Source organism: Lithobates pipiens, unplaced genomic scaffold, assembly GCF_037356315.1.
Source record: "Lithobates pipiens isolate NorthernLeopardFrog02 unplaced genomic scaffold, aLitPip1_a1.2 Scaffold_56, whole genome shotgun sequence".
Classification (NCBI taxonomy): domain Eukaryota; kingdom Metazoa; phylum Chordata; class Amphibia; order Anura; family Ranidae; genus Lithobates; species Lithobates pipiens.
In genome coordinates, this window is record NW_027507878.1 from 2,577,135 (window position 1) to 2,603,525 (window position 26,391).

The 26,391-nt window shown below is 41.6% G+C and overlaps 2 protein-coding genes across 2 annotated transcripts; both read right to left on the bottom strand.

Moving 5' to 3' along the window:
* Positions 1-3,034: 3,034 nt before the first annotated feature.
* LOC143958103 (olfactory receptor 2A12-like) lies at positions 3,035-6,369 on the bottom strand. The gene has a single exon (XM_077467555.1). The coding sequence runs from the start codon at positions 6,291-6,293 to the stop codon at positions 5,352-5,354; it is 942 nt and encodes a 313-aa protein (XP_077323681.1). The 5' UTR covers positions 6,294-6,369; the 3' UTR covers positions 3,035-5,351.
* Positions 6,370-21,289: 14,920 nt separating this feature from the next.
* Positions 21,290-24,655, bottom strand: LOC143958104 (olfactory receptor 1M1-like). Its single transcript, XM_077467556.1, has 2 exons — positions 23,686-24,655; positions 21,290-21,621 (listed from the first exon to the last, which is right to left on the bottom strand). Exon 1 carries the CDS (start codon positions 24,620-24,622, stop codon positions 23,768-23,770), a length of 855 nt encoding a protein of 284 aa, XP_077323682.1. The 5' UTR covers positions 24,623-24,655; the 3' UTR covers positions 21,290-21,621; positions 23,686-23,767.
* Between the last annotated feature and the right edge of the window lie 1,736 nt (positions 24,656-26,391).

A 26,391-nucleotide genomic window follows, 5' to 3' on the forward strand; every position in this document is an offset into this window, starting at 1 on the left:
GTGGTTTGTAAGGGTTTACAATAGACATGTGCAGACTAGAATATTTCGTTTCGTTTTTTCGTTTTCGTCCGTAAATTTTATTTATTTAGTTACTCCCGAAATTCGTTTTTATTTATTTCGTTTTTCGTGCAAAAATTGCATTCGTCTGAAAATCCACATGAATTACGGTCGAATCTGTCTTGGAAGGCTTATGGTGTCTGTCGAATGGATAAAGAAGATTCGATGGAGCTGCTAAACTATATAGCCTATAGGCGGAGCATTCGATTGCCGAAATGTACGATTGCAGTGTCGTATAGTTGCGACGATCCCGTCAAATATTATTATAAACGTGCAACGATCCCGTCGAATATTATTATAAACGTGCAACGATCCCGTCGAATATTATTATAAACGTGCAACGATCCCGTCAAATATTATCATTATTTTTTTTTAATTTACTTCCCCCATCCAATTCCAGTATCGTTTCTCTCTGTCGATTCTGTTCTCTCTATGTCTAATATTTACTCTCTGTCGAAGCTTTTCTATATAATAGGACTAATAGAGGTAAACGAAACTTAGGCACATTCGACCACAGGTTCAATAGACATATGGAGTCACGTCGAATCTCCTATTCTATATCGAACGGTCACTTCGAATCTCCTATTCTATATCGAACTGTTGTAACAACGAAAACGAAAAAAAGCATTTATTTATGTCCGATCTTTCGTTTTTCGGAATCTGCACTTTCGTTATCGTTTGTCAAAACGAAAACGAAAATACCTGAAATTCGGACGAAAATGCATTCGGACGAAAACGAATGCACATGTCTAGTTTACAACCACTTTAAGTATAACTACAAGAGACAAAGACATTACTGAAATACACAGTTCACATTTTATTTTTTTCAACAACAACATTTAATTCAACATTTAATTTTAAGTGATAATAAAACCTCATAAGTGGCTCCATCAGATCTTGGTTCCTTAGGCTGTAGATTGGAGGATTTAGTGATTTTCCAGATTTTTTCCTTCTGTAAGCTTATTAAAAAAATCGGAGCCGGGTATTGTTTTACTTACCGTTTATCTAGCAAGGTTACCTTGCGGTATAAGTAAGGAAGTTCACACCTCTGCAGTGTGTAAATGTGCTTTTACTGAACAAAAAGTGCTGTACGTACAAAACTAATACAATATTAGGAATACAAATCAAGACTGACAGATATCTATAGCAAGATGCCTAGCAAATAAGCAGAAACGATGGTCTGTAACATGGAAATGCACTTAAAAGTTACAGTGTTTTCTTCATCTCTGTTGACAACGAAGACTCAGTTGGCAGTTGCTTGAGAATCAGGCGAAAGCATCTTTTTGGTCTTTAGGCGTGATGAGAGCCTTCCTGGCTGGTTATAGACTTTTCCTGGTCCTAATGCATTATGAAGTCCTGTCCAGCGTATGAATGGCAACCTTTATATATCTCAGGTTGTTTACCATAAGGCTACTTTCACACTGGGGCGTTGGTGGGAAAGCGCCGCTATTTTCAGCGGCGCTTTACCATCACTTTTCCTGAGGTTTTTCGAGCGCTAGCAGAGCGCTTTTAACCCTCATTAACGTCCGAAAAAGGGTTAAAATGACCAGCAAAGCGCCACTGCAGCGGCGATTTGCCGGCGGTTCAGCGGCGCTGCCCATTTATGGCAGGGGCAAGGGTGCTTTAGAAGCGATGTATGCACCAGTCCTTCACCACTCCAAAGATGCTGCTTGCAGGATTTTTTTTAACGTCCTGACAGCGCATCCCCTCAGTGTGGAAGCACTCGGGCTTTCACACTAAGCCCTTGTACACACGGTCGGAGAATCCGTCGGAATGTGTCCTATCGGACCGTGTTGTCGGATAATCCGACTGTGTGTGGTATGCATCGGACTGATTCCGTCGGAATATCCGTCGGACCCAATTTTCCAACATGTTGGAAATATTTCCCGACCAACTGGGCCCGTCGGACATACTCCGATCATGTGTAGCGAATTTTGATCGGACCAAGTGCCACGCATGCTCAGATCAAATTCCTACATCAAAGCTATTGGCTACTAGCCTGAATGTAGTCCCATTGTAAGGAAATTACGTCATCACGTTCTGAAAGATCGGATTTTTTGACAACTTAGTCCGACCGTGTGTATGCAACAGTTTCAGACAAGATCCGACGGAGAAAATCCGATGGAGAAAATCCGACGGATTTGGTTGTCGAAATCTCCGACCGTGTGTACAGGGGCTAAGACTGCAGGGGAGCAGTTTTTCAGGTACTTTACAGGCTCTGTTTTTAGCCCAAAAGAACCTGAAAAATGCCTCAGTGTGAAAAGGGGTCTAACAACTGACTAACAGAAAGACATCTCTGTAGCTTTCAATTAGAGAGGCACTCTAAAATCCTACCTCAAGATGTTTTTTTAACAAATTTCAACAAATTTGTTAATTCGGAAATATCTGAATTAACAAAAAACAGTTTAAGACATTTTTCTGAATATAAGTAAATTTGAATATTCCAAAATTCTAAAATGTACAAATTTGTAAATTCGAAAGTTCGTAAAAAAAATTATTCCAAATTTGAAAATCCGAAAACCGGAAAATTTGAAAATCTGCAATAATAACTAACTGAATACAAATTTATCCGAAGTTGCGAATTATCTGAAATAACGAATGCCGTATCTAAACGAATGGAACATAACGAATTAATAATAATAAATAACAATAAGAAGAAGAAGAATAAAAACGTTTTATTATTGTTATTTAGTATTAATTTGTTCCATTTGTTTAGATACGGCATTCCTTATTTTAGATAATTTGTAACTTTGGATTAATTCGTATTTGTTTCGTTCACTAACAGCCAAATTTGAAAGGAAATTCCAATACCTATAATTTAATAGTTAGTTATTATTAGATAGTTTCAGATTTTTGTTCTTTTGACATTTTTGTATTTTCTTATTCTTATTTTCTGATTTTTGGATTCACAAATTTACGAATTTTATGAATTTTCAAATTTATGAATTTACGAATTTTCGAATTTAGAAATTTCCGAATTGCTATCAGAACGAAACAGAGTGTAAAAATGATGGTAAGCAGAATAGTCAATTTGAGGTAAACCAAAGCACACTAAAATTGCTTCATTTGGTCTGTGTTGTACAATGACCCCTGGTCATGCAAGGGTAAGTGCAAGTATGAACACCTGACATGTTTTTCATTTTATGAAAGACATTACTGAAATTTGGAATAAACTAATATATAAATAAAATAAAAAATGGCCCAGAAATACAAAAAGTGTCAAATTACCACAATGATATTTTTAGCATGATGCATGGATTAATCTTAACTGATAATAAGACCTCCCAAGTGCCTCCATAAGGTCGTTGTTTCTCAGGCTGTAGATCAGAGGATTCAACAATGGGTTAATAAGGGCAGATATGACAGTAAACAGTATGTTTAAAATGTGTATGTTGCTGGACATTGGAACCAAGTAAATAAAAATTAAACAGCCATAAAAGATGAAGACCACGGTGAGGTGGGATGTGCAGGTGGAGAATGCCTTCCTCTTTCCAGTCTTGCTACGGATTTTTAGGATGGTATTAAAAATATAGACGTAGGGAAGAAAGGTCAAAAGAAAGGCTCCTAATCCAAGAGTAGGACCCCGTTAAGAAGGTGACCGTCATGTTTATAAAGTACAGAGCAAGAGAGAGTGCACACCAGCCCTAGTGCATTAACGTTTATTAAATCAAATAAATAAGTAAAAAGCCAAGTATCACGCTCACACATTGCCGATATTGTTATGACATTGAAATCAAGAGCCTCCACGGCTGCCTCATCTCCCGATTTTTCCTGATCCCTATAATGGCTTGCAGCGGGGATAACCAGGCATTCAGTTCGCCTGCTTGTTATGGATACACTATCCCTCTCTCTGCGTCTCACACGCACGGACCAGCCGGCTGTGGATGACGTCACTCGCGGCCAGGGGGAGGCTCTCTCGGCATGCGTGCTGACTCCTAGGCTGAGTATCAGACTGTTTCCGTGACTACGTGTTTCGGAGGCGTGAATATATATATATATATATATATATATATATATATATATATATATATATATATATATATATTCACCACCAATTGCTTATTTGCAAAGTGCAATGTTGCAGAAATGCAGAAATAATCAAGTAAAAATAGTTACAAAGTCTATATAGGAATAAAGCCAAGTTCCACTCATACATCTATAATGATCTCCATTCTGAGTCCCACCACAGGTAAGAACAAGTTCCTTACCAGAAAAAATTTGACCCTTGCAGGTCAAAAATGTGTCAATGGATAAATATGCACAAAGGAATGTCTCTCAGCAGGCAAATCAAACATTAGGTTCAACCACTTGAAGGCATCTCCTCCTCTCCACAGCAAAGTGATGGTCTTCTCACAGGCCTATTTTAAGATTAGTTAGATCTATTCCAAGAGAACATTTCCATTGTCTACTGATTAGACACCAAGTACAAATGCCAGAAAAAAGTCCTCAACATGAGTAGAGAGTCCCTCTTGACTAAAAATGAAAAAAAAAAAAAACATCCTTTAGAGGTGAATATAGCATTTATCACAGGATTTAAGCGGAAATATCGAGATGTAGAAAAAAAAGCACTGGCCCATCCTTATGAAGGACAAAGACTTAAAAAAAATACCAGTATAGCAGTATAATGGCGGCAGCTGGTCAGCAAGTGGTTTAAAGGCAAAAGTTTTTTTTTAGCTTAATATATTCTATGCATTAAGATTATTTTTGTAAAAGAAGTACATTAATGCCATATTGGTACATGAGGGAGCTGGAATTTAGAAGAAAAAGGTGGATGTAGCCTTTAAGTACAATTACGAGCAACTGGCATTTTTATTATTCGTGAAAGATATTACTAAAGCCTTTAATAAACTGAAAATCCCATTTAAATATTGTGTTTCTGTCAGGAACCATGAAACAGACAGAGACAGAAGTACAATCAAATCACACTTGTTTATTAATAAAAATAAAAAGGTAAATAGAAAAAAGCGTAGTCAAGCATAGCCAGAGTCCAATAGCCAGATCGGGTAACCAGCCAGTCCAGACGTCAGGGATCCAAGGAGAGCAACTGCAAGCCAGGAGGGATGTCAGCAAGCCAGTCTTGAAACAAACAGCAGGAGATGGTTCCCTGTGATGTGACCAATGCGAAAGCAAAGGAAAGAGTGAGCTGGAAGGCTTTAAATAGGCAGGTCAGAGCATCATCGGGAACAGCTGGTAACTGTGGTAAGAGAAGAGAGCTGGCAATTAGCCAACAGATGAGTGGCCAGCCCAGAGGAGGAAGGGCTAAGCCAGCCCTGACAGTTTCCAAATTGTTATTTTCAGTAGCATGCCTTAACTAATTTTAAGTAATATATAGATCTCATAAGTGCCTCCATGAGATCTTTGTTCCTCAGGCTGTAGATCAGAGGATTCAGCAAGGGGTTAATGAGGGCAGATATGACTGTAAACAGTTTGTTTAAATTGAACATATCGCTGGAAGTTGGAACCAAGTAAATAAAAATTAAGGAGCCATAAAAGATGAAGACCACGGTGAGGTGTGATGTGCAGGTGGAGAAGGCTTTCCTCTTTCCGGTCTTGCTACGGATTCTGAGAATGGTCCTAAAAATATAGACATAGGGAAGAAAGGTCAAAAGAAAAGATCCTAATCCAACACTGGCACCTGCTACGAATACGGCCACCATGTTCATGAAGGGGTCACTACAGGTAATTTGATATACGTGCGGGAGATTGCAAAAGAAGTTGTGGATGGACGTTTGTCCACAAAAGGACAACCTGAGCAAAAATAAAGTATGAACCAAAGAAAGAGAACATCCTGCAGCCCAGACCAGAGAGGCCGTATGAGTACAGACCCTCCAAGACATAATTAGTTTGTAATGTAGAGGGTGGCAGATGGCAATGTAGCGGTCGTAAGACATAGTCGAGAGCAAGAAAAGTTCTGCGCAAACGAAAGAGAGATAGAAAAAGACTTGGGCTATACAGGCAGGAATGGATATTAATAGTTTGTTTGTGACCAAGTCAAAAAGCATCCTTGGTGCCGTCACTGATGAATAGGACATGTCCAGAAATGCCAAGTTGGCAAGAAAAAAATACATTGGGTTGTGCAGATTGTAGTCAGTGAGGACCAAGAAAAATATAAGAAGGTTTGTGATCAGAGTCATCAGATAGATCAGAAGGAAGAGCACAAAAAGTACATTCATGGTCGGTGGATGGTCTGATAGACCCACAAGAGTGAAAGATGAAATTTCGGTCAGATTTCTCATATTGATCTAATTCAATCATCCTTCTGAGGAATTATTAAAAGGAGAACATGTACAGTGTGCCTACACATTATTCACAGGTGTGTATGTAGGCATTTGTATCAGCTAATGATTTATTCTTATATAAGATGTTGGCAGTCCTGTAGGACAATCTGCTGCCTTGTAGGAACACAAAGTCTCATTAAAGGTCTCTATAGATCAAATGTGTAACACCTTTGTGACTTGAATGCCTTTTTCTCATAATTTGGTACAGTTAATAAATCTGAACTGTGAAAAAAATCCAAAGAAATTGTTTTAGTCTTTTTATAGAAAGAAAAAGGGGCACCAGGTCAATATAGATAAAAGCAACAACAATTTATTATATATTAGACATGTGCATGACGAAAAAATTAGTTTAGTTTCATTTCATTTTGATTCCTTAATCTAGTTATTTCATTTAGTTAAATTTGTTTTCAGAATTCATTTTCTAAATTCGTATTCAGAATTTTAAAATTTTCTTTGATCTTTTTTCGGTACAAAACAATCAAATCGATACATTTTGGAATCGATCGAAATGAAAATGTTATATTGTTTTCAATTTGAATGCAGCAAAGTGAACAAAAGAAAAATCTTCAGCAAATGATTACAATGAATCTTTAACCACTTGAGACCCGTGCTATAGCCGAATGACGGCTACCGCGCGGAACTCCTTTGCCGGGACTACGTCTATTGACGTTGTCCCGTGCACGAGCGGCCTGAGGGGCGCGCGCGAGGCACGCGCGGCGTGCTCTGTGATCGGCGAGTCTATGAGACTCGCCTGATCACTGATCCAAAGAAGGGGTCGATCCCGACCCCTTATCACGTGATCAGCTGTCAGCCAATGACAGCTGATCATGTGATACAACGGAGCCGGTAATCGGCTCTTATTCCTCCTCGCGCTGATAGCGCGAGGAGAAAAAAAAAGAGCCGATACACCGGCGGCCGTGATCGGGACATCAGTCCCGATCACGGCCAGCCCTGCCAGTGCCCACCTGCCCCCTGCCAGTGCCACCTCATTAAAAAATAAGTGCCCCCCGTCAGTGCCACCCAGCAGTGCCCATAGTGCCACCCAGAAGTGCCCACAGTGCCACCCAGCAGTGCCACCCAGCAGTGCCCACAGTGCCACCCAGCAGTGCCCACAATCTGCCTCAACAAAGGTGTTGCACCCCAGTGCCACATATCCGTGCCCATCAGTGTCATCTATCAGTGCCCATCAGTGCCCAGCAGTGCCGCCCATCAGTGCCCAGCAGTGCCACCTATCAGAGCCACCTATCAGTGCCACCTATCAGTGCCCATCAGTCCCATCTATCAGTGGTACCTATCAGTGCCCCTTAGTGCCACCCATCCGTGCCACCCATCCGTGCCATCTTATCTGTGCCCATCTTTGCCCATCAGTGCCGCCTTATCTGTGGCCATCGGTGCCGCCTTATCTGTGCCTATTAGTGCCGCCTTAACTATGCCTATCAGTGCCCACCAGTGCAGCCTATCAGTGCCCACCAATGCAGCCTATCAGTGCCGCCTCATCAGCGCACTTCAATGAAGGAGAAAAATTACCTGTTTGCAAAATTTTATAACAAACTATTAAACATGATTTTTTTTTTTGCATCTTTTTTTGTTTGTTTAGCAAAAAATAAAACTCGGAGCTGTAATTAAATACCACCAAAAGAAAGCTCTATTTGTGGGGAAAAAAATGATAAAAATTTCATTTGGGTACAGTGTTGTATGACCGCGCAATTGTCATTCAAAGTGCATCAGCGCTGAAAGCTGAAAATTGGTCTGGGCATGAGGGGGGTTTAAGTGCCCAGTAAGCAAGTTGTTAAATCACCTTTGGCTTAACAAAAACAGCATTATTTTGAAATAGTACTCTAATAACACACAATAACACACAATAACACACACACAGTCTTTGATTTCAGCAATATGTGTAGTGAGAATTCGATTGAGTTCAATGTATATTTTAATTCGAATTTCAGTGCGTATTTCTGAAATTCGGATGAATTTCGTTACGTTATTCGGAGCATTCGGTAAAATTGTAATTTTGGGTATTCAGATATATCCGAATAACAAAAAATCTGTTAGAATTTTAATTCAGAACGAACCACACATGTCTATTATATATTCACTTACATGAAAGAAATTTGCATGCTGTGTTCAGGGGTGGAGTGGCGTTCACAGGGGCAGTAGAAAGGATGGGCTGGAGGACCCCTGTAATCACAAGCCCTGGACCCACTGGGCTATGCATTGGGGATCGGCGGTGTCAGTGAGCTCCACAATCACCACTGTCAAAAAGTCAAGGAGTCAGAGCGCCGGATGCAGGGGTGGCCGCTCACACAAGCCGGACCCGCCGCATGGAGAAGCTGAAAAGCCGGCGTCAGCAGGCTCTCACATGCCCCTGCAAGCCTCAACCAGACCGGGCACAAGTTGGGGAGGGGGCGGGCCCGCACCGTGTTTCAGAGGCCCCGCCTCCTTCTTCAGGCCTGATCCATTGTATTTATTGGTCTTTCATACATTTTTTCACCTGATACCGGTGAGCGCTGACTCACTTTTTTTTTTAGTTGGTGATTTGTTTCTTTGCTTGTTTTAATCTTTTTGTCAACTATTTTACTTGTTGGCTACTTGACAGAGTGACCTAAAATATTTGAGATGAACAATGTTTTTTTCTTTTAGCTTCCAGCATTTTATGGTTGCATCAATTGTTTAGGATCTCCACAGTTCTGATAATTATATAGAAAGGTACTTCTGCGCTACTATATAAACTGAGTGAATTGAAATAAAGTTATTTTAAAATAGAGGTGGCTGCCCAACACCAACTGTAGTAAGCACAAAAAGTTGTGAAAAAAAAGCGCTACCTCATAAAATATGTACCATATTGCCACACTACATATATCAAACAATGAAGTGAATTATAATGACATCAGTGACCCCTAATGGAGTCTAAATAATAAAACAATCGTAGCTCCTTAATAAAACATATAACAGTCCATCTAACGGTGATGAACTTGGTATATACAATGTATACAGATCCGTCCCTGGGGGTCAGAAAATTATCTGCAAGTCCTTGGCCCTGCTTCCCTCATGGGTGATCGTATACTTCCTGGAAAAGCATGATGATGTCACAAGCTCCGCTCCGACGCGTTTCGTCATCAACCATGTCACTTTATCAAGGGATCACTTGCAGATGATTTGCTGACCCCAGGGATGGATCTATATACATTATATATACCAAGTTCATCACCTGTATGCACCAGGGCTAGTGCATTCGCAAATGTGAGTGGAAGATTTGTTTTGTTTTGTTTTATCAATAAATTGTGGTTACAGAACTATATTATGTTAGTTCCTTCTTTACCCTTATGTTGCCATTGTGTATGAGAGACTACGTTTGAAGGAGCAGGAGTCCAATGGTGTGAGCTTAAAGAGTACTGTATATATATACCCCTAAGGGGAAGGTGCCACTAGGCCTATTTGGGGCCATCCTTGAAGGTGAGCGCTTAGTGTGACTGGTGGAGGGTCCACTTGGTGTTTTTTCACAAATTGCCAATTATTCACAGTTGGATATCCTGTGGATTGCATGTTTACATAAGAAGATTGCACATCACAGATGGACTGTTTTATTAAGGAGCTGTGATTGGTTTATTATTTAGAATCCATTAGGGGTCACTGCTGTCACTATTATTCACTTCATTGTTTGATATATGTAGTGTGGCAATATGGTGCATGTTTTGGAGGTAGTGCTTCACTTTTTTCTTTCACGGTTTGGAAGCAGTGCCCAAAAGGCCGAAAAGTAGAAACAAAGGGTACAGGAAGCTCTCATCTTAAAAACAGGCAAACACAAATACAAACAGGGCACTGGATTCAGATTTTCTAAAGGTTGTTGAAAATGCCACTGGGCGCACTGGCTCCAGTTGACCACCACTTCCACAGATATCCCTCCAGAACAGGGAATGGAACCAGAGTTTTAAATCCATATACAGTACATAGTATAATCCAGTGATAGTGCCAAACTCTCTTGGATGTTTGTTTGGTGCTCTTTTTGGATTATATGTAGGGATGCGCTTTTAAAATTGCTTTCGGCTTTAAAAAAAAAGAACAAGCGCCCCCCCCCCCCAAACCATACCAGGCCACAAACCCTCCCTCAACATGGGGAGGGTGCTTTGAGGACAATGGCCTCATCCCCACAACCCTTGCTTGGTGGTTGTGGGGGTCTGTGGGTGAGGGGCTTATCGTCATGTGGAACCCCCTTTTAACAAGGGGGCCCCCAGATCCTGCCCCCCCCATGTGAAAGGGTAGAGGTACATTGTACCCCTACCCATTCACTAAAAAAAGTGTAAAAAAAATGAAAATGACAGGAGACAGTTTTGGACAAAAAAAAAAAACAATGTATCCTGCGATGTCCATCCATTTTCAATCACGGCGCCCCCTGGAAAAACTCTGCCTCCATGGGAGGCACCCCAGCGACTGCCGTCTCTTTGCTTTGACAGCTCTTATATATAGCCATGAACGTGGCCACCCGTTGATGTAACTGAGTGACCCCCCCTTCTGATATCATGTGACATCAGAAGGGGGTGAGGTCACATGTTTACATCACTACGTGGCCCTGCCCTTGACTATATAAGAGCTATCAAAGCAAAAATACGGCAGCCTCGGGGACGCTTCCCATGGAGGCAGAGTTTTTCTGAGGGTTTTTTCGGGACTGTTGGACGCTGTAATTGAAGAAGGATGAACATCGCAGGTCTCCTGTCATTTTTACTTTTTTGACACTTTTTTGGGTGAATGAGTAGGGGTACAATGTACCCGATAACCATTCACATAGGGGGGGGTGGGATCTGGGGGCCCGGATAAGCCAGACTCCAGAATCTGATAAGTCCCCCCGCCCCGAGAATTACTCCGACGGATTTGGTTGTCGGAATCTCCAACCGTGTGTACAAGGGCTAAGGAAGCAAAATATCAACAACTATTTTTACCTCTACTATCCCTTCCCAGGGATGAGTACCATAGCTGTGATTTTGTGTGATGGGGTGGGAGTTGGTCCTGGCTTGCAGCTACAGGAGTAACGAATATTAGCATTACAAAGATTTTTTATTGATCATGGAAAAAAATAGTAGCAAACACAATTTATAATAGTGAACTGTTTGACAACAAATTAAAACTGAAAGATAATTCCATTCCAACTCCGGGAAAAAAATGTATTTTTCAAATTATGAAGATTGTGGTGACATGTGGAATGGGCCGAGTGCCCCTGGAAAAAGTCCACTATAAAGCACCATAATCTATGTTTGGTGGCACTGCCCTAAAACATCTAAACCTTAATTCTGAATATACAACCCCATTCACATTCTTCCCTAAAAAAACATTACTGGAGATCCTTGTGAGGCTTTACTCAACAAACCTATCCCTGTCCTCATTACTTGTAAAAAAATTCACGCTGTTTATAACTTACCTACCTGCAGTATAGTAATGGTTGAATTTGTGAAATGCAGGCGTTCTGTCCAATCGTCATTTTATAATACAGGTGCTTCTGTATTATAAAATGACGATTACACACACACACACACACGTTTATTGACTCTACGGGGAATTTTTATCATTTTTCGCCTTTTAAAAACTACAACACTACCATTAGTGGGGGTTTCAATAGATTTTCGTTATTTTATGTAAGATTTATTTCTGTCAAGCTATACATATTACAATTTTTTTATGAATACGTCTGGTGAATAAATATCCTATTTTTAGTCTGTGTTAATATTGATTGATCCTGTATCCAGGGGCGGACTGACAACTCATGGGGCCCCCGGGCAATAGGAGATTATGGGGCCCCCAGACAATCTGAGATTATGGGGCCATACACACACAGTATACAATCACACAGTACATACAGTATACACAGACATGTTTCGATTGGCTGAGAAGGTACTGGAGAGGTGGGGCAGCTATAATCTTGGGATTTTTAGACCAAAAGGATGTCGGTAAGGGACATTTCAGTGACAGATGTAAAAAAAAACACAGATTTTTACATACTGTCCCTGGTTTTACTGAGGCTGGCCACCCTGATGGGGCCCCCTAGTGGCTCGGGGACCTCGGGCAGTGCACAACATCTAGGACCGGAGCAGGGTCCACCCATGCTATGCTCTAATCACAGATCTGCTTTACAATAGATCCATCACAACCAATGTTCACTTCTATCGGTCCAGCACTATCACACACATCGGGCATTAATGTTGTCCCAGGCTGGTTGAAGAATTACAGAATTTATGGACTTGTTTATTGACCAAAGGGCACTAACATATGCATCAAAAGCTGCCAATATTTGGGTTTCCTGTTCTCACTTTCACTATGAGCACCTCACATGGTTACATTTTTTAGAAAGACATTACTAAAATCTTTAGTCAACTGGAAATGTCCTACAAACGTAATAAAAGGGTAAAATTTCACAACACTATTTCTAGCAGTAAGTCTGAATTAATTTTAAGTGATAATAGGATCTCATAAGTGCCTTCATGAGATCTTTGTTCACCAGGCTGTAGATCAGAGGATTCAGCAATGAGTTAATAAGGGCAGATATGACTGTAAAAAGTTTGTTCAAATTGACCATATCATTGGAAGTTGGGACTAAGTAAACACAAATTAAAGATCCATAAAAAGATGAAGACCACGATAATATGCTATACGCAGGTGAAGAATGCTTTCCTCTTTCCAGTCTAAAAATATAGATACAGGGAAGAAAGGTCAAGAGGATGACTTCTAATCCAAGACCAGGGATGAGCTTGGTGTTCGACTCGAACATCGGCCGTTCATCTGTTCGGCAAATTCAGTACTTTGTGGACCGTTCCCACCAAAACGGCCCACAATGCACTACGCCATCGCAGTGCATTGCTGGCTCATGATTGGCCAAGCATGCACTGTGACCCCGCATGCTTGGCCAATCACAGTGCTGGCAGCGAGGAGAGACATAATTGGCCACAGGCAGGATGCCTGTGGCCAATTATAGCTCAGGGGGGTTTAGTACACGCCCCACACTATATAAGGCCGCCAGCGCGGTGGCCTTGTGTAGTGTGTTCTGGCATGCAGGGAAAGAGCAAGATAGGCAGGGACAGTGTGTTCTTTTCTCAGCCATCTGCAGGAGTTAGTGGGTGTTGTGTGCCTCCAGCACAGTATACACCTGTATCTACCCTTTATTGCTGGTGTTCTCTAATAAAGGCATCTGCAGGAGTTAGTGGGTGTTGTGTGTCTCCAGTACAGCACAGTATACACCTGAAGATACCCATTTTTGCTGGTGTTCTCTAATACAGGCATCTGCAGGAGTTAAAGTGGGTGTTGTGTGCCTGTAGCGCATTATACACCTGAAGATACCCCTTATTGTTGTCTGTTGCATAGCTTGCATATTAGCCTTTAAAATTAGCACTTTTGATTTCGAACGTTCGAATCCCATAGACTTATAGGGTTCTAAAGTTCATACGAATTTTCAGTCCGTTCGAATGTTCTGGTGCGAACCGAACCGGGGTGTGTTCAGCTCATCCCTATCCAAAACTAGGATCTGTTAAGAATATGGCCAACATGTTTAAGAAGGGGTCAGTACATGTCATTTGATATAAGTGTTGAAGGTCACAAAGGAAATTGTAGATGGAAGCTCTTCTGCAGAAAGACAACCTGAGCAAAAATAATGTATGAGCCAAAGGCACAGAACATCCTACAACCCAGACCGATGAGTCCATATGAGCACAGACCCAAGACATAATTCGTTTTTAATGTAGGGGGTGGCAGATGTTAATGTAACGGTCGTAGGACATAGCTGAGAGCAAGAAAAGTTCTGAGTCAGTAAAAGAGACAGAGAAAAATATTTGGGCTATACAGGCAGAAATGGATATTGATCGGCTTTTTGTGACCAAATGAATGAGCATCCTTGGTGAAGTTATTGATGAATAGCAGATATCCAGCAATGCCAGGCTGGCAAGAAAAAAATACATTGGTTTATTTAGATGGTAGTCAATGAGGACCAAGATAAAAATAAGAAGGTTTGTGATAAGAGTCATCAGATACATCAGAAGAAAGAGCACAAAAAGCACATTCATTGTCAATGGATTGTTTGATAGACCCACAACAGTTAGCCCTTGTACACACGGTCGGAGATTCCGACGGAATGTGTCCTATCGGACCGGTTTGTCGGATAATCCGACTGTGTGGGGTCTCTATCGGAATGTTTCCGTCGGAATATCCGTCGGACCCAATTTTCCAACTTGTTGGAAATATTTTCCGACCAACTGGTTCGATCGGACATACTCCGATCATGTGTAGAGAATTCCGATCGGACAAAGTGCCACGCATGCTCAGATCAAATTCCTACATCAAAAGCTATTGGCTACTAGCCTGAACGTAGTCCCATCGTAACGAAATTACGTCATCACGTTCTGAAAGTTCGGATTTTCCGACAACTTTGTCCGACCGTGTGTATGCAACAGTTTCGGACAAGATCCGACTGAGAAAATCCGACGGATTTGGTTGTCGAAATCTCCGACCGTGTGTACAGGGGCTAAGAGATGTAATCTCTGTCAGATTCCTCATAATATTGCTTTTTTTTTGTCTGTTTAAATTGATTATAAATGAACAGCAATGCAATTATCAATCTACTAAAATGATCTTTCTGAGGAATTATTAAAAGGAAAACATATTGTGCCTGCATATTATACTCAGTTTGCATATAGGCATTTGTAACAGGTAATGATTTATTCTTATATAAAATGTCGGCAGTCCCGTAGGACCGTCTCCCGCGTTGTAAGAACACAAAGCTGAAAGTCTCATTAAAGTTCTCTTAAGATTTAATTTAGAACACCTTTGTGAGTTGGGAGCCTATTTTATAATATCCATTACATGTGTAAAAATTGTTGAGAATAAAATAAAATACACTGAAATTGGTTTAATCTTTTTTGTCACTTTGTTACTGGTTAGTGGACAGAATGATCTAAAACACTTCACTATTACATTTTGTAAGGGCTGCCAATTGGAAACTCCATTGGATCGTTTCATGGGATTATAGCCAGTAAGGAAAGATGCATAGTTAGTAAGGTTGAATAAAGACACCAGTCCATCCAGTTCAACCTGAGTGAGTGTCTACAATTTTCCCTATCCCTGTACATTGCACACTCACATCAGTCCCTACCCTCAAGGAGCCCACAATCCAAGGTCCCCATTCACATACTAGGGGCCAATTTTGGACAGAAGCCAATTAACCTACCTGCATGTCTTTGGAGTGTGGGAGGAAACCGGAGTACCCGGAGGAAACCCACGCAGGCACTGCGCAGGCACAGTTACACCTTTAGGTTTGGTTGGGTAAAAACTGGTCAGGATCACCACAGTTTGGAAGCAGCAACAGCAGAATGAACTCTGTAATGCCGCGTACACACGGTCGGAAATTCTGATGGAAAAGGTCCGATCGAATTATATTGTCGGAAAATCCGATCGTGTGTGGGCTCTATCGGACTTTTTCCGTTGGAACAAAAATTTGAGAGCAGGATCCCAAATTTTCCGACAACAAAATCCGATCGGACTTTTTCCGATCGTTTGCAGAGAATTCCAATTGGACAAAGTGCCACGCATGCTCAGATCAAATTACGAGACCAGAGCTATTGGCTACTAGCCTCAACATAGTCCCGTCACAACGAACGAACGCCATCACGTTCCGAACGATCGGATTTTCCGACAACTTTGTCCGACCGTGTGTATGCAACACAAGTTTAGGACAAGATCCCTCTGACAAAAATCCGACGGATTTTGTGGTCGGAATGTCCGACCGTGTGTACAAGGCATAAAAGTTAGGTCTTAGCCCTTGTACACACGGTCGGACATTCTGACCACAAAATCCGTCGGATTTTTGTCAGAGGGATCTTGTCCTAAACTTGTGTTGCATACACACGGTCAGACAAAGTTGTCGGAAAATCCGATCGTACTTAACGTGATGACGTTATTTCAGTCGTACACTGCACAAATCTGGCCTTTATGGAAGAGTGGCAAGAAGAAAGCCATTTCTCAAAAATATCCATAAAAAGTCTTGTCTAAAGTTTGCCACAAGCCACCTGGGAGACACACCAAACATGTGGAAGAAGGTGCTCTGGTCAGATGAAACCAAAATCCAACTTTTTGCCCACAATGCAAAACGATATGTTTGGTGTAAAAGCAACACAGCTCATCACCCTCAACACACCATCCCCACTGTCACACATGGTGGTGGCAGCATCATGGTTTGGGCCTGCTTTTCTTCAGCAGGGACAGGGAAGATGGTTAAAATTGAGGGGAAGATGGATGCAGCCAAATACAGGACCATTCTGGATGAAAACCTGTTGGAGTCTGCAAAAGACCTGAAACTGGGACGGAGATTTATCTTCCAACAAGACAATGATCCCAAACATACAGCAAAATCTACAAAGGAATGGTTCACAAATAAACGTATCCAGGTGTTAGAATGGCCAAGTCAAAGTCCAGACCTGAATCCAATCGAGAATCTGTGGAAAGAGCTGAAAACTGCTGTTCACAAACGCTCTCCATCCAACCTCACTGAGCTCCAGCTGTTTTGCAAGGAAGAATGGGCAAGAATTTCAGTCTCTGGATGTGCAAAACTGATAGAGACACCCCAAGAGACTTGCAGCTGTAATCGCAGCAAAAGGGGCTCTACAAAGTATTAACGCAAGGGGGCCCAATCATTTTGCACGCCCCACTTTTCATTTTTTATTAGTTAAAAAAGTTTCAAAAATCCAATAGATTTCGTTCCACTTCACAATTGTGTCCCACTTGTTGGTGATTCTTCACAAAAAATTAAAATTTTATATCTTTATGTTTGAAGCCTGAAATGTGGCAAAAGGTTGAAAAGTTCAAGGGGGCCGAAAACTTTCACAAGGCACTGTGTATAACAAATTAAAATGTATTTCTAGTCTGATTCCTGTGCGCTGGTACCTGGCTCCGATCAGGGCAGCCAAAATGCATCCTTCTACATCGCCAAACTGTTTTCGACATTGTGGACAGTTGGGGACAATGCATTGCATCTGGTAGCAATGCCCCCTTATGATTAGGTTCTGGATCAGGATATTTAATCTTATAAATTCGGTGACAGGGATGAACATTCGCAGATCCCCAGAAGCAGCCCCTTTTCACAAACTGGCTGATGAAGTGCACAGGAAGTCGTGAAATGAATTACTGCCGCAAGAATCACAATTGCTAGGCATTGGAAGCGGTCGGTTATTCCGCCACGAGGTGAGATCTTGCATGGAGCCCCAGACCGAGGGAGATTGACAGTAATTTTGCGGTTCTTCCATTTGCAAATCATTGCTCCAACTGTTGTCACCCTCTCACCGAGCTGGTTAGCGATGGTCTTGTAGCCTATTCCAGCCTTGTGTATGTCTACAATCCTGTCCCCGACATCCTTGAAGAGCTCTTTGGTCTTGGCCATGGTGGAGAGATTGGAATCTGATTGATTCATTGCTTTTGTGGACAGGTGTCTTTTATACAGGTAACACGCTGAGATTAGGAGCACTCCCTTTAAGAGAGTGCTCCTAATCTCAGCTCATTATTTGTATAGAATACACCTGGGAGCCAGAAATCTTGCTGATTGACAGAGCCTGAGTGACAGAGGATGAGGAGGATGAGGATGGCTTAGTTACCCACTCAACCAACTCTTCTGCATGTTGTGGCTCAATAACATGGCCATCACCAGAAAAAAAAAACTTGCCATGTCTGCAGAGGGTGCACCATGTCCACGACCAGGGCCGGTGCTACCACTAGGCAAACTAGGCAGCCGCCTAGGGCTCCCTGCTGCCTAGGGGCGCCCGGTCACTTGTGTTCCTACTCTCTTCTCTCTAGAACAAGCAACTAAGTCTCAGCATCAGCAGTCAGCTGCTCCTCTGTTTGCACAAAGTGTCAGAGGCACGGTGGCACCGGAGGACGGTGTATGTGTCCCGACTCCCAAATTAATGGAAGCAAGCAAACATTCATTGATGGGCACTAGTAGGCTACATTGATGGGCCACTGGTGAGCCTGCATTTGATGGGCGCTTAATTAAAAAGGTGGGGTATACATGGGCAGAACAAAGGGGGTGGAGTCAGGGGTGGAGCCAAGGGGGTACGGCAAAATGAGGTTTTTGCCTAGGGTGTCAAAAATCCTTGCACCAGCCCCTGTCCACGACCACCACTTTTCTCTGTAGACACAGAGGCTGCTTCCCTTCTCTTAGTGGCCTGTGAGCGTCTGCCTCTCCTTGGTGGCCTTTCGGACATGATGGGAATTTTTTTAGGGGGATTTTTATAACTTTTATTATAGTGTTTGATGGAAATATGGTGCTTGAGTGCAATACTTTTATGCTGGGTGTGCGATAAACCGTTTTGTTATAGTTTACATTTTTTTTTAAAAAAGATACTTTTGACTTTCTGTTATAAAACATGTCCAATCAAATCAAACAAATTCATAAATTTAGGCCAAAGAGTTCTGGCATGAACCAAACTGGGGGGGGGGGGTGTTCAGCCCAACTTTAGTCTTTGGTAAAAAAAAATGCTAATAGGTGTACAGTAAACACCCGCTCTATCGAGGTTCAGTTTTTGCGGTCCCGTTATATTGTGCTTTTTAATTAGGACCTGTTATTCTGATATCGCGGTAATATTTCGCCCTTTCGCGTTTATGTAGCAGTGAATCAGAGCGAGGCTGCGGTGGAACGCATGCTTCGCTCGTGGACCGCACCGAGCGTGGTGACGTTAGAAGGGGCGGTAACATGCCTAGGGTGTATTTAAATAGGGTCTTTCTATTTCGCGGTTTCTCACTTTTCGCGGGTGGGACCGGAACGTAACCCCCTGCGATGGATGGGGGTTTACTGTATATTAATCGGTTTGTGTTAACGTTATGGTGTCTACAAACTATGGTATATACAGTATACAAGAATTTACTCAGCTTATACTTTCTGACGGCCTATCGCATTTCTTGAGGTGCTAAAATGCCAGAGCAGTACAAAGACCTCCCTAAATGATCCTTTTTGTAAAGTGGACACCCCAAGGTATTTGCTGAGACTTATGTTGAGTCCCTTGGAGATTTTATTTTATGCTACAAATTTTTGAAAAATTACAAAAAAAAATATCTTATTTTTTATACACAAAGTTGTGACTGTAATGAGATATTTCTCACACATTCCACTGGTATATATGTGGAATTACACCCCAAAAGACATTCTGCTACTTATCCCTGAAAATACCACATGTGTGAGAATTTCTGGGAGCCTATTGTATGTATTTATACATATTGATAATATCCCCCCTCATGTATATACAGTGGTGTGAAAAAGTGTTTTCCCCCTTCCTCATTTCCTGTTCCTTTGCATGTTTGTCACACTTAAGTGTTTCGGAACATCAAACCAATTTAAACAATAGTCAAGGACAACACAAGTAAACACAAAATGCAATTTGTAAATGAAGGTGTTTATTATTAAAGGTGAAAAAAAATCCAAACCATCATGGCCCTGTGTGAAAAAGTGATTGCCCCCTAAACCTAATAACTGGTTGGGCCACCCTTAGCAGCAACAACTGCAACCAAGCGTTTGCGATAACGTGCAATGAGGCTTTTACAGCGTCCTGGAGGAATTTTGGCCCACTCATCTTTGCAGAATTGTCCTAATTCAGTTACATTAGAGGGTTTTTGAGCATGAACGGCCTTTTTAAGGTCATAACACAACATCTCAATAGGATTCAGGTCAGGACTTTGGCTAGGCCACTCCAAAGTCTTCATTTTGTTTTTCTTCAGCCATTCGGTGGTGGACTTGCTGGTGTGTTTAGGATCATTGTCCTGCTGCAGAATCCAAGTTCGTTTCAGCTTGAGTACACAAACAGATGGTCGGACATTCTCCTTCAGGATCTCTTGGTAGACAGCAGAATTCATAGTTCCTTTTATCACGGCAAGTCTTCCAGGTCCTGAAGCAGCAAAACAGCCCCAGACCATCACACTACCACCACCATATTTTACTGTTGGTATAATGTTCTTTTTATGAAATGCAGTGTTCCTTCTACGCCAGATATACTTGGACACACACCTTCCAAAGAGTTCCACTTTTGTCTCATCGGTCCACAGAATGTTGTCCCAAAAGTCTTGGGGATCATCAAGATGTGTTGTGGAGAAATTGAGACGAGCTTTGATGTTCTTTTTGCTCAGCAGTGGTTTTCTCCTTGGAACTCTGCCATGCAGGCCATTTTTGCCCAGTCTTTTCCTGATGGTGGAGGCATGAACGCTGACCTTAACTGAGGCAAGTGAGGCCTGCAGTTCCTTGGACATTGTTGTGGGGTCTTTTGTGACCTCTTGGATGAGTCGTCGCTGCGCTCTTGGGGTAATTTCGGGCGGCCGGCCACTCCTGGGAAGGTTCACCACTGTTCCATGTCTTCGCCATTTGTGGATAATGGCTCTCACTGTGGTTCGCTGGATTCCCAAAGCTTTGGAAATGGTTTTATATCCCTTTCCAGACTGATAGATCTCAATTACTTTCTTTCTCAATTGTTCCTGAATTTCTTTGGGTCTCGGCATGATGTGTAGCTTTTAAGGATCTTCTGGTGGACCTTACTGTGTCAAGCAGCTCCTATTTAAGTGATGCCTTGATTGTGAACAGGTGTGACAATAATCAGGCCTGGGTGTGGCTAGAGAAATTGAACTCAGGTGTGGACAACCACAGTTATAGTATGTTTTAACAAGGGGGGCAATCACTTTTTCACACAGGGCCATGATGGTTTGGATTTTTTTTCACCTTTAATAATAAACACCTTCATTTACAAATTGCATTTTGTGTTTACTTGTGTTGTCCTTGACTATTGTTTAAATTGGTTTGATGTTCTGAAACACTTAAGTGTGACAAACATGCAAAGGAACAGGAAATGAAGAAGGGGGCAAACACTTTTTCACACCACTGTATACATGGATACAATTGCTGAGTAGAGCCTCAAGTAGAAGCACCCAAACCTAGGCATAAAAAAGTACCGTCATCCAAAATGATATAGGAAAAAAAGGGGAGGGTTAAGAGCGTGAGGGTAGCTGCTGAGGTTAGCCAAACAAATACACAGACCCTCAAATTTGGTGGCGGATTATCTCGGTACTGATAAATGCAATTACAATTCTTAGATAAAAAATGAATTTATTACATATAAAAAGAAGAAAAGAAAGATATACAGAATATCACATTAAAATGATTGCATAAATAATTTACAAATACTCAGAGGTTTCCCCTAGAGGTATCTGTTGGTGGAGTGTTTCCCGTAGATTAACCAGACCTCAACTAGTTTCACGGCACAAACACCGCTTCGTCAGGAGGAGTCATCTATAAGACAAGTAGTCGGATGAAACACAAGAACATGCAATGAAATTGTATAACAACATCAAGTATATAGATACAGTTCAGCAAAAACAATGGAAGCGTAATTACCTAACAAGTCAATTGCCGGGCACAAAACATAGTCACTCAAAAATCGCCCCCCCCCCCCCCCGCGGCAGACAAGGAGGATTGTGCAGAATTAAAATCTACACGAAAATAAGGGTACAGTGGTAAACAATACTAGCTCAGATATTACCCATATGACAAGAAAACGTGCTTTGGGGGGTGAGGGGGAGAAAGAAGGGGACGTGGGGGGGAGGGGGAGAGAAAAGGAAATAGTGAGAAAGGAAGGGGGGGGGATATATGTACGTGGTGATCACATCCCCTTATGTATTTATACATGGAGATCATATCCCCCTTATGTATTTATACATGGAGATCGTATCCCCCCTTATGTATTTATACATGGAGATCATATCCCCCTTATGTATTTATACATGATGATCATATCCCCCCTTATGTATTTATACATGGAGATCATACCCCCCTTATGTATTTATACATGGAGATCATATCCCCCCTTACGTATTTATATATGGAGATCATATCCCCCCTTATGTATTTATACATGGAGATCATATCCCCCTTATGTATTTATACATAGAGATCATATCCCCCTTATATATTTATACATGGAGATCATATCCCCCCTTATGTATTTATACATGGAGATCATATCCCCCTTATGTATTTATACATAGAGATCATATCCCCCCTTATGTATTTATACATGGAGATCATATCCCCCTTATGTATTTATACATGGAGATCATATCCTCCCTTATATATTTATACATGGAGATCATATCCCCCTTATGTATTTATACATGGAGATCATATCCCCCTTATGTATTTATACATGGAGATCATATCCCCCTTATATATTTATACATGGAGATCATATCCCCCTTATGTATTTATACATGGAGATCATATCCTCCCTTATATATTTATACATGGAGATCATATCCCCCTTATGTATTTATACATGGAGATCATATCCCCCTTATGTATTTATACATGGAGATCATATCCTCCCTTATATATTTATACATGGAGATCATATCCCCCTTATGTATTTATACATGGAGATCATATCCTCCCTTATGTATTTATACATGGAGATCATATCCCCCCCTTATGTATTTATACATGGAGATCATATCCCCCTTATGTATTTATACATGGAGATCATATCTCCCCTTAATCTCCTCTTCTCAAGACTGAATAGATTCAGTTCCTCTAATCCTAAACCATAGCTAGTTTAGATGCCCTTCTCTGGAGCCCAAAATTGAACTGCATATTCCAGGTGAGGTCTTACTAATGATTTGAACAGGGGCAAAATGATATCTCTCTCTCTGGAGTCCATACCTCTCCTAATACAAGAAAGGACTTTGCTCGCTTTTAATACTACAACTTGGCATTGCATGCTACTATTGAACTTATGGCCGCGTACACACGCGGGGACTGTTCGCCCAACTTTGTCCGCTGAACAGTGTTTCGGCGGACAGTCCGCTCGTGTGTGGGCTTTCAGCGGACAGTTTCAGCGAACAGTCTGCTGAACAAAGTTTTTCGGAAATTCCGAAAAACTGTCCGCTGAAACTTGGTTTGAGCGGACAGTCCGCCCGTGTGTAGGCTTGTTCGTCAAACTAAGTCTCGCCGAACTAAACTTACACGCCGAAGGTTGCATTGCAGTGTATAGGACGTCGTTTTCTAGTCCCGTCGTACATGCCGTTCACGTCATCGCGCACGGTTTCAGCGGACTGTTCGTTCGTCGTGTGTGGGCAAGTCCGTCCATGCTAATTTTGAGCGGAGTGTCCGCTGAAACTGTTTGACGGACAAAGTTGAGCGAACAGTCCCCGCGTGTGTACGCGGCCTATGATCTACCAAAACACCCAGATCCTTCTCCACCATTGATTCTCCCAGTTGCACTCCCCCTAGTATGTGTGATGTGTATTCTTAGCCCCCAAGTGCCTAACTTTACATTTATCAACATTAAACCTCATTTACCACATAGTGTAAGTTGGAGACACCCAACTGCATTGCATGAAAGTTATTTCTATCTAAATCTAGTTCTGGATTGGCTTATTATTCAGGGATTGATTGTCCTCCTGAATGCTGCCTTAAGGTCGTTATTCCTCAGGCTGTAGATCAGAGGATTAAGCAAAGGGTTAATGAGGGCAATTATTACTGAAAACAGCTTGTTTATGCCAAACATATTAGCGGCAGTGGGAACCAAGTAAATAAAAATTATGGAGCTGTAAAAGATGAAGACCACCAAGAGGTGTGATGTGCAGGTAGAGAAGGCTTTCAGCTTTCCGGTTTTGCCAGGAATGTGGAGAATTGTACTGATAATTCTAATATATGGAAGAAATGTGAAAAGAAAGGCAGTTAATGAAAAGCTGCCACCCAATGCAAAAATGAGCACTATGTTTATTGTTGGGTCAGTACATGAAATCTGGAACAAGTGTGGGAGGTCACAGAAGAAGCTGTGGATGGAATTTGGACCACAGAAGGACAACCTGAGCGTACAAAGTGTATGAACCAAGGAATAAATAACCCCAAAGACCCAAATTATAACAGCTAAATGACTGCACATCCTCCAGGACATAATTTGTGTGTAATGTAGGGGGTGGCAGATGGCGATGTACCGGTCATAGGACATAGCCGAGAGCAAAAGGACCTCAGAGACGGCAAAAGAGGCAAAGAAAAAGACTTGGGCTGTACAGGCAGGGAGGGATATTGATCGGTTTTTGGTGACCAAGTCAAAGAGCATCCTTGGTCCACTCACTGATGAATAGGACATGTCCAGAAATGCCAAATTGCTGAGAAAAAAATACATTGGGTTGTGTAGATGGTGGTCAGTGATGACCAAGAAGATAATAAGAAGGTTTGTGATCAGAGTCATCAGATAGATGGGAAGGAAGAGCACAAAAAGTCCATTCATGGTCGGTGGATGGTCTGATAGATCCACAAGAATAAGAGTGATAAAATATCAATCTTAGAAATTATTAATAAGAAAACATGTAAGGTGTGCCCACATGTTATATTCGGGATTCTATGGAGACATTTGATTCAGTGAATATCTTATATAGATATAAAATGTTGGCATTTCCCACAGGACAGTCTGCTGTGTTGTAAGAATACAAAACTTTAAGCCTTGTTAAATGTCTCTGAAGATCTCATTTAAAACACCTTTGTCACTTGAGAGTCTCTTTATTAACAAAAATAAGTTTACAGTTCATAAAATAATTTCTGAATAAAACTCAATTGAAATTCTATTTTTTTTTTTTTTTAGTTCTGTATTTATTTATTGGTTATAGGACAAAGCAAGTACAAAACACTTTAAAAAAGAAAGTTAAAATAATAATGCCTCGTACACGCGATCGGACTTTCAGACAACAAAACCGTGGAATTTTGTCCGAAGGGCGTTGGCTCCAACTTGCCTTGCATACACACGGTCACACAAATGTTGGCCAACAATTACGAACGTAATTTAGCGCCACCCTTTAGGCTCCATCTGCTAATTTAGTATTAGTAGAAGTTTGGCGAGTGTTGATTCGCGCTTTTCTTTTTTTCGCGTTTTTCATTTAGCGCTTTTCAGTTCGTGCTTTTCATTTCGTCTCTGAACGGCCGTTCGTCAACCAGACATGTTGCGGAATAGGAGATAGCGTGTTATTTATTATTGGCTTTGGAGTTATCGCTTTGACATTATTTTTTTTGGTTGAATAATAATAATTTGATTTGTTATATTTTCTAGATTTTTGGATGCATAGAATGCACTTTTTGGTTAAGTTCTATTGGCGGATAGCGTGTCTAATTTTATTTGTTTTCTTTTTTTTTTTTAATGCACAATAAAAAAAATTGTGTAGAATATTACTCGGCTGTGTGTTTTACTTCAAGTGACAGTTTGGGAGTCGGCAGTTACATTTTTAACCACTTCCCACCCGGCCAATGTACATATACGGCCGGGTGGGAGCTCTCTCCTTCTGAGAGGACATTCAGGAACGTCCTTCAGAAGGAGGGGGATCGCGCGCATGCGTGCCCGCGCACGCGTGCCCGCGCACGTGTGCCCGCGCACGTGTGCCCACGCAGCGTCGCGATCCCGATGTGCTCGTGTCACCCGGACAAGGCGCATCTCGGATCGGCAGGAGGGCTCTGTGATTGGCCCTCCTGATCACATGACGGCCGTGTCCAATCACGGCCGTCATGTGAGGTAAACAAACAGCCGGTTGCTAGGCAATCGGCTCTCCTCTCCTCACACGGAAGTCGTCGCTGAGGAGAGCAGATCGCTGCAGCCGGCTGGTGATCAGTGAGTATACTAACTGATCACCAGTCTAGTGTAATACACACATCACCACACAGTGTAAACACACGTCACCACAATACACATGTCACCAAAACACACATGTCCCCAAATAATAAAAAGACATGTCCCCAAATAAAAAAAACACATGTCCCTCACATATGTCCCACTAAAATCACATGTTCCAATGATTATCTGCACACATATGTACATGATCATTTGCGTACATATGTCCGTGATCACACAAACCAATTATTATACACTTAACGGAATTTTTTTTACCAAAAACATGTAGCAGAATACATTTTGGCTTAAATTTATGACCAAAATTTGATTTTATTGGATTTCTTTTAAAATCTTTTAAAAAAGAAAATATTGTTTTTTTTTCCAAATTTCCGCTTTTTTTGCAC

What these genes read in the sequence shown, in the direction of transcription:
- LOC143958103 (XM_077467555.1), bottom strand. Translation starts at nt 6,293, where the DNA reads ATGAGAAATCTGACCGAAATTTCATCTTTCACTCTTGTGGGTCTATCA.
- LOC143958104 (XM_077467556.1), bottom strand. Translation starts at nt 24,622, where the DNA reads ATGAATGGACTTTTTGTGCTCTTCCTTCCCATCTATCTGATGACTCTG.